Source organism: Macaca nemestrina, chromosome 16 (assembly GCF_043159975.1).
Source record: "Macaca nemestrina isolate mMacNem1 chromosome 16, mMacNem.hap1, whole genome shotgun sequence".
Lineage (NCBI taxonomy): Eukaryota > Metazoa > Chordata > Mammalia > Primates > Cercopithecidae > Macaca > Macaca nemestrina.
This window is the reverse complement of record NC_092140.1, coordinates 89,620,006-89,632,663: the sequence shown is the minus strand read 5'-3', so window position 1 is coordinate 89,632,663 and position 12,658 is coordinate 89,620,006. Positions and strand designations below refer to the sequence as shown.

General features: G+C 39.9%; 1 protein-coding gene across 1 annotated transcript in view; it reads right to left on the bottom strand.

Annotated features, from left to right (window-relative positions):
- LOC105486038 (ALG5 dolichyl-phosphate beta-glucosyltransferase) overlaps positions 1–12,658 on the bottom strand; it is a 50,912-nt gene that overhangs the window by 36,704 nt on the left and 1,550 nt on the right. The window contains exons 2-6 of the mRNA XM_011748699.3: positions 9,978–10,149; positions 9,540–9,586; positions 8,147–8,215; positions 3,973–4,065; positions 115–228 (exon numbers count right to left, since the gene is read on the bottom strand). Coding sequence (XP_011747001.1) covers positions 115–228; positions 3,973–4,065; positions 8,147–8,215; positions 9,540–9,586; positions 9,978–10,149 — 495 coding nt within the window. The remainder of the gene's footprint in view (positions 1–114; positions 229–3,972; positions 4,066–8,146; positions 8,216–9,539; positions 9,587–9,977; positions 10,150–12,658) is intronic.

Below are 12,658 nucleotides of genomic sequence, written 5' to 3'. Positions count from 1 at the left end.
AAGTATTTCATACCAAAAACACTCAGTTTTTAAACCGATAGGTAAATTCTCCTTTTACTTTAGCTCCCCTGCATTCTTGACTGAATGTTATTTAAACTACATTCTTATACTCACAGGCCAAGGCTGTAGGTCATTTAGTCCCTTTTCTAATTTCTCAACATCTGGAAACTTTGTGGCTCCATCAGCATCTGCCATAAGGATCTTTTCTCCTCGAGAACTGAATATACCCTGTATTTTAAAATTTCAAGTGAAAGAAAGTTGGTTAAAATGAAGGTTAAATTCAATGACATTTCAGTCTGTTCTACTTAAAATACCTAAGAGTGAAAGATAAGGTATGAGATGGCGGAAGGAGGCCAGAGTTCACTGAAAACAAATTACCTGTATATTAAGATCTTCTCAAATGTTCCTATTGCCTATCTTCATTATTTTAAAACCTTTGTGAAGTCATACTACAAATATCTTGGAAAATACCAAGATAATAAAATAGGTTTGGACAAATTAGAGATATTCTGCATCACTAAGAATAAAAAGGGACGGTACCTATCATACATATTATATGTTTATCGTGTCATGATGCTTAAAATGAATTAGGGGCTACTTAGAACCACATATAAAGAACATGTTTATAGACAGATTAAATATTCTAATATAGATATGCTATGAAATGTATCATAGGAATATAGGTCTTTAGTATCCTTTATTATGGGATCTAAAGTTTACTAAATTAATTAAGTAAAAAAATAGAGTGTCAATAAAATTTAAGAATTATGCATAAATCCAAATGTTATTTTATGCCATTTGCGGTATTTGAAACAGCAAAATTATGCCATTCAATTCTGATTTGGCTGGTCTTTTGTGCAAATTATGGCTCCATGAGTGCATATTTCATACAGAAATAAACTGCACATCAACTTTTAATTTCTCTGGTGTATTTGAGTGAATTCCTTATGTCTTAAGTGCAAATATATTTACAGTTTGATATAGTAAAATTGCTTTGGTAACACAACATAGTGTGACTATAGATAAGACATATATAAATGTAGAGAGAAACCAGATCATTTATTCTATGGTACAATAAGCTCACTAACTAGTATCTGTGATGTCGTTTTAATCACACCCATTAGAACAAATGCAAAAGGCTAGGTGAGATGGCTCACCCCTATAATCCTAGCACTTTGGGAAGCTGAGGTGGAAGGATTGCTTGAGCTCAGGAGTTTGAGACTAGTCTGGGCAATACAGTGAGACTCCATCTCTACAAAAAAGTTTTAAAAATTAGCCTCATATGGTGGCACATGCCTGTAGTCCCAGCTACTTGGGAGGCTGAGGTGGTAAAAAAAACCTGGAGCTATTAGTTTGAAATGGGGCAAAAAACCAGTAAGTGACTAATTTCAATGATACATGATCAAACTTGTTTAAGCTTACTTTCCTGTTCTACCGTCTATGGCCTTCACTTCGCTGCAGCTCCTTGAAAAGGCAGTCTACCACAGCAACTCCCATTTGTGTTTCCTCAGTCATATGTGATGCCCATTATTTCTCATGTGTCTCACTGCCTTAAGATTTCCTGGTTCTCCTTTTCTCTGTAACCTCCTCTTTGACAGTTTAATGGCTTCAGGTTCAACTATCATCTGACATATGCGGATGACTCACTCACACCCTCTCTCCTAGGCTGTTCTGGATACCACTGCATGTTGCCTCAAACTTAACATGGCTCAAACTCAACAAACTGCCTCTTATACCAGCTCCTCCTCCAGTGTTTCATTCCTTCTATTAATGGCATCATCATCCTCCCTGTTACCCAAGGCCACTGGCACTTATTTGACATAGTTTGGATCTGTGTCCCTTCCAAATTTCATATTGAAATGTGATCCCCAATGTTGGAGGTTGGGCCCAGTGGGAGGTGTTAGGGTCATGGGGGTGGATCCCTCATGAATAGCTTGGTGCTGTCCTCGCAACAGTGAGCAAGTTCTCATGAGATCTGGTTGTCTAAAAGTGTGCAGCACCACCCTGCCCGCTAACTTGCTCCTGTTCTCGCCATATAATGCACCTGCTCCCCCTTCGCCTTCTATCATGAGTGGAAGCTTCCTGAGGCCCTCACTAGAGGCAAATGCTGGCACCACACTTCGTGTACAGCATGCAGAACCATGAGTCAATCACATCTCTTTTCTTTATACGTTATGCAGTCTCAGGTATTTCTTTATAGCAAAGTAAGAATGGCTTAATACGTCGTCATTCTTCTCTCTGACCCCAGACCCAATTCTATGTCCTTTTAATAGCTCTCACATTTATCCCCTCATTTTCTTCTCTTCTGTCACTATCATAATCCAAATAAATATTAATCATACCTTGCCTAATATTGCTACACTTGCTGCTGGCTGATTAAAGTGTGACTCTGTCAATGGTAAAAAAGGTAAAAGCCCGTTGCCTACAGTTTGTGACCTGAACCCACCCACCCCTGCAGCCTTACCTCCACAGTCAAGACATGGGTACCATGAGTGGGTCCTTTATTGTGGCATGTTCTTTCACACTGCCGTGCCTTTGTTCATGTTCCCTGTCTAGGCTCCCTGCCCTCCCAACTTGTATGTGGTTAAGTCCTAATCCTCCTTGAAGATCCTGCTCGGAATCTGCCTCCTCAGGGACATCTGTGCTGCTCCCCCCAACAGATGGTGGCGCCAACATTTTGCATATACTTCTATTATAGCATTTACCACACTGTATGGCAATGGTCTGTCTCCCTACTAAACTGTGATATCTTTAAGGACAGAATAGGTGTCTTTCATCTTTGCGTCTCTAATGAAAGTACAACGTTGGCTGAATAAAGAAACAAATGAATAGATTTAAAGCCCACCACGACATTGCATCAATCCTACTTTCTTTCTGTTTCATATATCCTATGACCCAACCAAAGTGAATCAGTTTCTAGTACATATCCAAAGAGTTCCTACTTCTGTCTTTTCTGGCTTTGCTACATGGTGTGCTGTTTTCTCAAGTCTTTTCTCTATAATTATCAGAGAGGTTAAAAGCATGGGTTTCAGAGTGAAACTAACTGCATCCAAATCTCGACTCTACCTCTTATCATCTGAAAATATTGGGTAATTTACTTTACCTTCTTTCCTCACTTTCCTCATCCATATAATCATCAAACTAATAGACCCTAACTCATAAGACACTGTGAGGAGGGCAACATGTGATGATTTGTATCCTGACCATTTCCCTTCTCCTTCCTGTTTGAATGTGGACACAATGGCTTGTGCTCCAGGCGTCACCGTGTGCATGAGGAAGGAGTGAAACGGCAGAAGCCTGGACTTCTGATGACTGTGGAGTTGAACAAGCCCTGGACTGCCCACTTCTAGACTTCTTTTTATGAGGGAAAAATAAATAAATGAACCTCAATGTCAATTATTTAGGTTTTCTTTCACATATCTTGATTTTTAAACTTTCAGCTTGATTCGTACCTGATATGCCTCAGCTGACAGTAACCTCTTTTTTGAAATTTCTTAGCACTTTATTTGCATGTCTCTCATAATTGTAATCTTCTTTTTTACTTATGCAAATGCTTACTTTTTCTATTAGACTGCACATTTCATCAGGATAGACCCAAGTCAAATTCATCTTAGTTTATGCTACCATGCATAACAGCATACCTTCATAAAGGTAAAACTTAATACAAAAAAGCATTTTTAAACAGCAAGAAACCACATAAGCTTACTATCTGGTAACTCTATCAAAGATACAGCAGTAGATGGTAACATTTTAAACTTTAAGATAAACAGAAATATATTTTTAAATCACTCAGTATATTATAGATATGACATAATATAAAATTTGACTAAAAACATGAAGTTATTATTAAAAATATGTTATCACTAACTTGAAAGGCCGGTATTCAAGCAGCGAGCAAACATACAAGTCTGCAAAAGACATTATTCAAGATACCTTTATATTTTAGATAAAAATGTTGAAAATATGTATTACCATTCTAATCGCTCCACCTTTCCCACGATTCTTCACCAGAGTTATCACACGTACTTTGTCACTTCCATATTTCTGGCAATATTTAAAAGCTACCTGTGAAATTACATAAAAGTCAGAATAAAATTAATTTGGATTCTAAGAGAATTATATAAGCCATGTTTCTTGCTTTGGCTCAAACACTGCTATTGGAGTTTACCCCTTCTTGTGACTAGATTATATCCACTCTACATTTTGATGACCTGGAGGAGCTGTAGAATTCTTGGTGGCATTGACTTACTAGGTTGAAATCATAGTTCAATTTCCTGCAGAGGAACTGCCAGAGTGGACAATGACCTTCTTTTCTTGACCCCTCTACCTAAGCTACTGAGCTGCTAAAACAAAAACAAAAACAAAAACAAAAACAAAAACAAAAACAAAAAAAACTCCCCACAAAAGCCATGTGCTATCTGACTAGTACAAACCTGTGATTGGGCCCTCAACACTGGTTAATGACTTTTGTATTTGTTCTGGTCTGCAATCGATCTTACTCCCCAGAGAGGCTGTTTATATCCTGACCATTTCCCCAGAATCTTTTCACTCAAATTCCTCTCTCTCAGCAGATATCCATGCTGTAACTTCTCTTCTAAATCTTCAATCCCTTGCTCTCTGCTGGCTCCACAGCCTCAGAGTTGCTCAAGCTGCCAGCATCCTAAAAATTTTCCTTTGACTTCACTATTTTCTCAAACTACTGCCATTATTCTGCTTTATAATCAAAGTCATGAGATAGTGATCTATATTTGCCACCTGCATTTCATCACCCATTTATTTTTCAGTCCACTGTAGTATGGCTCATGCCCTTTGCTCTTCCACATCCCCTTTCCTTGTAACCTTAGTCCATCAGGTACCCTGTCCTTTGACAACCAACTCTACGGGCAGCTGTAAAGTTGCTCTCATCCGGCCTTTGCCCTCCTCTAACTGTTCCTAAGTTTTCACCACTAACTCCTTTTGCTTGGCTTGCTCCTTAAACGCTGATAATGCTCACAAGGACCGACTCTACGTTGTACACATAGCTAATGGGAAACCCCTGGCCATCTTCTCTTGTCAACATAAAAGCTCACTGGGAGTCACTGCATGGGCTTAATTACACCTTATATTTATGAATCTCGCATGTCTGTTTAGAGCCCAGACTCTCTGTCCTGCATCACGTAGTTATATACTGAATAAATAAAAACTCCAGAATTTCATTCATCTCCTTCTCCCACTCCTGCTCAGTCTATATTCCTTGCTGCAGCAAATGGCATCACCACCTACTAAGTTGCTCAAATTGAAAGCCTGAAAATCATCTTTCATTTCTATCACGCATCACAATTCACTGGCTACTGTAACTCACCGACTGATTTGTAAAATGCCTCTCAAATTCATGCCATCCTCACATCTTCCTGACCTAGTTCAGGGCCTTATCCCCGAAAGTCTCCACATCTCTAGCCTGACTCCCTAATTCATTCCTAAAGTTATATGAGGAGCATTTTAATATGGAAATCGGTTCACATAAGCCCTGTTCAAACACCCTCAAGGATGACCCACGGCTTCTAAGCATCACATATGAGTTCCTTATCATAGCATAGGAGATCCTTTGTGATTCAGCCCTCACCTTTTTAGCCAGCTTCTGAGGCCGCCCCATTAGTACCATGTACATTAGCAGTATTTGAGATTTCCAGACCATACCACGGTCTTACACTTGTATGCCTTTTCTCAGAACACTGTCTTCCAGCTTCCTCACCTGTCAGGCCAGCTTAAGACTCAGTCAAACACCATTTCTCTTTTCTAGCCTCCATGCCCACCCTCACCTTCCCCCAGAAAAAAGAAGAGTATAATTCTAACAGCAATACATACTACTAAAGCATTTTCTCATTCAACTATTACTTTACTCATCACATAATGCAACTGTAAATGTCGGCTACTTAAAAGCAGAGATTTTTATTTCTGGTATCTGACATATAGCTGAAATCTATCAGTCTCAATGAGCAAATGCAGCCATGGTCCAGTGTACACAGTCCTGTTGTACCACTGCTAACTAACTGCCAGTCCAGCAAACAGTGCCTCCTTCTTTGCTGTTATGGCCCCAATAATGCATAGTGACAACTGTGAAGCCCTAGGGGATGAACCATGACTGGTCTAACTCCTCTTTGCTGAGTACTTCTGCAGCCTCCCTGCAGGCTTGGGTGGTCATGTCACTAAGTTCTAGCTTGTGAACTTTTGGTGTGGGCTTTACTAAAGGGGGGGTAAGGACTTCTGGTAAAGATTGTCATTCCTAGTTCAAAAGGAGAGATGCACGCAGAGATGATTCTTTTTGTTGACACAGGGTCTCGCTCCGTTATCCAGGCTGGAGTGCGGTAGCACGATCATAGCTCACTGCAGCCTTAAACTCTTGGGCTCAAGCAATCCTCCCACCCTCCCACCTTGGCCTCCCAAAGTGTTGGGATTATAGGCATGAGCCACCGTGCCCAGCCCAGAGATGATTCTTAAAGTCCTGGCTGTCCCTTACTACTCCAGGACATGTAATATTTGTAGCTGTGGCCATTTTGTGATGAAGGAATGCGTGAAACTGAAAATGATCGGGATCCAGCAACCTGATCCTGTTAAAATGCTAAGCCAACTCCGGAATCAACTATTTCCAGACTTCCTGGCAGATGAGATAATTAAACGTCTTTATTATCTAAGCCACTCTATGATACAGTTCCTAATTGATAAAAATGTCTAACACATAGTGCTCTAATTATTTACTGCATATTTCCAGTATTATTAATAGATGTGAATTCCTTCAAGGCAGAAAATGGTCTTTACATCTTTGTATTTTAGTACCAGTCAGAACTCTTGACTCCTGCTTAACAGCTGAAGAAACATCTGTTCAAAGAACAGTTATTTGTGCTGTAGATGTTTACTCTGGAATGGCACAATACTTGATATTCATCATAAGACTCCAAAACCAAGAAGATAAAGTCATTGTGTGAGTAGCTAAGTGAACTAATAAGACTTTACTATGTTAGGATGAAAAGCTCCCTCTAGACTCTGTATGGAGCTTCAAGGAATATAACATTGTTGAAGCCACACCTATTTGGAATGGATGCACACTGAAGTTTTATAGCACGGTGTTTTACAGGGCAGCAGCTGTCACTCGGCCACCATTTGTGAACTGAGTTCCTACTGAGTGCCTACTCGCCTTTTTGCTATGTTGTTTGAGGATATAATAAACATCACTGTACAACTGCAGTATTCCCTTGTACTATAATTTGTGCCCCCTTAGTCTGAAACACCTCAAGAACAAGAGCCACACCTAAAATTTTCCTCACACCTCTCAGACTGTAAGACATTAACAGGGAATCCGTAAATATTTAGCTTAGCGAAAACTGGTGTCTTTGTTTTAAATAAAAACTTCTACTAAATATAATTTCAACTTTCTACTTCCTCCCAACCTTGGGAGCAGTGGGGCCAATTGCTAACCCCTCCCTTGCTTGTCCTCCCTGGGAGGGCATCTCTGATCCTTCCAGCAGAGCAGCTGGCCACTCACAGGTCAAGGGCCACCAAAAAAGTGCTCCTCAGGAGAAGATGCACAGCCTCAGCTGGGTCTAGGCTACCTCTCTAATCTCAGCAGCAAGTGTCCGAAGTTTGCTTTCCATGCCATTCCCTGCATGTATCACTAAACTGCTGAGATGGCTTGCGTTCATAACTTTCACAGCATACTACTCAAAGTGCAGCACTTACCCTTCCTGGGCCAGATCCTGCCAGTGCTCTCTGTGCATGTGAGAGGACATACCTGATTCCCAGCGGCTGGTATGAAGGCAGGTTTCTATTGGCGTGACTGCTTTAGAAATTATAAGGCAAGATGGAGCATAAAGAAACTACGCTTAGGGAAAAGGGAAGCACAAACTGGTAGGCAAGGAAGGTTCCTACCATAAAGGCCAGGAGGAACTGTGTGTGGGTATGTTTCTTCCCTATCTGGCAATCTTCAAAGCTTCCCTGGTCTTATGGAGAAGTTCCATAAACGAAATCTGTTTTTTCTGCTATCTACACTGTAACAGTGGAGAGTGTCAGGCACAGTTTTAGGGTCCCCTGGTGAATGAAAGTGAGATTTCACATGTGTAAAATTGTTCTCTATTTTCTATCTATTGTCAGTTCTAAAAGCAAGTGTATTTACCTTTGAGGTCTTATCTTTACTGCCGTCATCAACTACTATCACTTCATAAGTGAACGCAGGATCTCGTTTCTGCAAGAAACAAAAATAAAATAACACAATTTGGCATAATTGCCATAAAGTATTCTAATAAAATTATCAATAATTTAAAAAACTGCTTTAGTGTTGATACATATAAATTTGAATATAAATATTAGTGCACAAACCGCATAAAATAAAAAGGCTAAGTAAAAAAAAAAAAAAGAGAGAGATCCTGGGTAGAGGTGGAGAGTGAATATTGACTCAATCTCTACATGTCACCTTGCTGTTCCCTGGTCTGCCCTGTACCTTGGTGCTGGAAGAAGCCAGGTACTTGTGGTGCTATAGCACATCTGAGAGGGTACCGGTGTGCAAGAAAAAAGCTCTTGAGGTTTGAAGTCAGAGAGGGCAGATTCCAGGTTGGCCGCAGCATTTCTTAGCCTAATGACCTTGGGCAACTTAACATTTTGGGCCTATTTTCGGATTAAAAAAAGAGAACAGAAAAACCTACTCTATGTGGCTGGTGTAAAGATTACATGTAATTGAAGAGGTAGAAGCCTCATACATATCAAGGGCTCAATTCCTTTCTTCTTTTCTCTAAATTGAATTTTTGGAGTTGGTAATAAGGTAATACGGCCCTTTCTTTTTCAGTGAATCTTCTATTTCCCCTCTATACAAAAAATCTAAAAGCAAAGTAAATCAAAACAATTTTTTTTAAAAAAAGAACTCACTTGATTCTTAATCCCTCCAAGGAGATTCCAATGGCAGCTAATGTTACAAAAGAAGATTGTGTATTATTTCTCTTCTCCTTATGTAGGGAAAAGAGGAAGAAAACGTGAGGGGAGACTCTCGAGAATACTGAAGAAATGCAAAATAATTTCAATGTAAGTGTAAGTCTTTTAAAAATATCTTTTTTTCTGTTCATTCAGACTTAGTTTTTCTGTTTATTCAAACTCAGTTAACCAAAAAATAAAAAAAGAGAGAAGAGAATAAAAGTTAACAGCAAAAACAACAACAATATACCTTTTCTTATAAGTCACAAAAGTAGAAACAGCATTGTGGCATCATACGAAGTCTGCAGACATACACTGTCACTCAATTTTAAATATATCATCAGGCAAGACAGGATAAAAATGGGTAGGAGGGCACAGAAACAGAAATTGCCGCTTCCTGGTTTGTCCTGGGTCACCCACCTGCCTCTGGAGGTAGCATGCTACGTGCCGGGCTTTTGGATAGCAACAAGCCGAGCAGCAGGTGGCCCAGCAATTGGAGTGCTGCCAGGACTGCCTCTCACAGTGCATCTAGCTTGGGGTCCACAAGTTGGTGACCTGGTCTAGTTTTAATTGGAGATATCATATTAAAAGAGAAAACATGATACCTGTCTCTTCTCTAGATAGCTCAGAGCTTCATCCATCATCACAGGCACTTAAAGAAAAAAATATATTAAAAATCGCTTTTGAAAATGATTTTCCAAGCCCGGCACATTCAGCTTACATACAGAAAAAAGTCCCAATAATCTAACAAGCCCCTCTGGTACTCTCCCAACGGTCATTCCCATCTGGAAAATTCCTGCCTTCTGTCCACAAGTTGCTTATTACCTCTCTAGAACATTCCAGCCCCACTGCCTCATGATGCTGCTCCTATTCGTGAGAGCAAATATTCACTTCCCTCTCTGCCGAACTACAACAATTACCAACTGTGCACGTGACACAGCCCACATCTATTAATGTTTTGGCAAAGACGGTGAAGTCAAATACTTTAAATTTCCTTTTCTTTCCAAACTACCCTTTACCAAAAAAATCAAAACTGGGCTTACACCGTTTTTCTTCATTGTATGAAGGCACAACGACAGAAAGTTGTTTGGTAGGTAAGTCCCATATGCTGGGTAAAGTTTCTTTCTGGCCTTTGGCATTTAAGAAGAACTTCTCTTCTTCATGTCGATGGAGTGCTGGCATTTTTGTAGCAGTTATAAATGCAACGACGGAAATCTAAAAGCAGACATACATGTCTTTTACAAAAAAGAAATTATGTTTTGCTGATTTTTCTGTATTTATGTTAGAATACATCATCTACTTTTCTTTTAGTTGAATATTCACTCTCAGGCTTCAGTTCATTAACAATGGTCTAGAGGTGACTCCAAAATTAGACAATAGTGAGTCCACTAACTAGTCCCCTACTTAGGAATGAATTACTGTCCTTTTTTCCATCAGTAAGGTGCTGATGCCTTGGGAGGCTCTGTCTCTTCCCAGTCATCATTCCCTAGGCTTCCATCATCCCAGCTACAAGAGAGATCTGTCACTACAGGAAGACCAGTCTACTCTTAGGTGCCCTAAACCTCTGATCCTTAGCGTGTCTACATGCATAGACACACACACACACACACACACACACACACACACAGAGTAAGGTCCTATCTCTACCTGGAATCTGTATGTGACAGGACAAGTCCATTTTGCAGTTGGAACATGCGGGGTGAGGGCAGACTTCCCATCGAGGACCAGACAGACCCAAGATATAAAAGGAAGATTCCCCAGAGTACCAAGTAGGGACAACAATGTTTAAGAATATGTTTTTGATACTTAACTCGAATTTGAATTCAGAATACAGCATTTACTGAAGTATCTAACTTACAGGCTCCCTTCCATAGGCACTTGGGAGCTAAGCTTTGGAAATAACCTTTTTTTTTTTTTTTTTACATTGTTTCTATTGGTACACTTTCTGCTTTCAAAACAGTCTATAAATTTTTGGAATGCTACTCATTTGTAATTTAATGACCAATTTGAAGACACTATCAAAGATTACAAGGGCTATGCTGAAAGGACAAATTAGTCAACCTGAAGGGGCTCTCAGTGGCCTATGATGCAAGAATCTGATCATCCTCCCACCTCCCCCCTGCCAAAAAAAGTTATTGCAATGGATCAAACCATGAAAATACTGTAAATCATAAATTCACAACGATACTAAAAACAAAAACTGGATAAGATGCAGGAACCATCTCATTATTTCAAAAATTTGCCTTTTATTTTGCGTTTTATATGTATGAAAAATATTTCAGGGTAAATGAATAGCTGAGGATGAGATTTCTTTCATTACAAAACTCTAGGTAATAAATGAAGGATACAATCAGAATATTTCACTTTGCAACCCACAATGAAATAAAGCATTTAGGTAATGATCCTCAATGACTACTAAAACCTTCAGGCTGATGACAAACTTTAATAACTGGTGGGTCTGGCTGGCAACACTTGAAACCACACATCCATCTTAACACCAGAGGCAACTGGCCATTACATGACTCCTAATGAGACACAAGAGAAAGGAAGAAGCATCATTCACAATTTTTTCTTGATTAAACAACACATCAAGTATGTATCTGATCAGGTCTCTCGATCCTAACTACCAGTTTATAGAAAATCTGAGATAGAAGATATTAAAAGGCATTAAGGGGAAGCAATCAAAGAAATCCAAATTGTGAGAAGTTCTACGGGACAAATGATCATATTAAAGACAAGGAAAAAGGCCAGGCATGGTGGCTCACGTCTGTAATCCCAGAAGTTTGGGAGGCCGAGGAGGGCGGATCACCTGAGGTCAGGAGTTCGAGACCAGCCTGGCCAACATGGCAAAACTCCGTCTCTACTAAAAGTATAAAAATTAGCCAGGAGTGGTGTGGCAGGCGCCTGTAATCCCAGCTACTCAGGAGGCTGAGGCAGGAGAATTGCTTGAGAGCGGAGGTTGCAGTGAGCCAAAATCACACCACTGCACTCCAGCCTGGGCGACAAGAGCCAGACTCCGTCTCAAAAACAAAAACAAAAACAAAACAAAACAAAAAGGAAAAGAAAAAAAGGAGGAGGAGAAACTTTTAACCGATTAAGACACTGAATATGTCAACGGAGTACAAGGTGTGACACTTGTTTGGATCCTGATTGGAACAAACAGACACATATATGAGACAAGTGAGGGCAAGTGAACTGAGGGGGCATTTGAAATCACAGAATAAACATAAATCTGTGACCACTTTATTGTGGTATTTTAAAAAGAGGGACCTTATCTGTTAGAAATAAATGCTAAGGATTTAAAGATAAAATATCTTCGAATTTTGTTTTAAAATAATTCAGAAAGGAGGTGAGACTGTGAGAAAATAAGAATGGAGAGTGGATACATATGAAGAAAAGATGAAGCTGTGAAAAATTATTTTTTAAATTATTTCTTGCTCTGGCATTTAAAAAAACCTAAGTTTCACTAGTTGTGCAACATTTGAGTACACGAGCTCATTTCTCCAACTTGTTTCCTCACCAGTAAAATGATAATGATAACAGGCCGGGCGCGGTGGCTCAAGCCTGTAATCCCAGCACTTTGGGAGGCCGAGACGGGCGGATCACGAGGTCAGGAGATCCAGACCATCCTGGCTAACACGGTGAAACCCCGTCTCTACTAAAAAATACAAAAAACTAGCCGGGCGCGGTGGCGGCGCCTGTAGTCCCAGCTACTCGGGAGGCT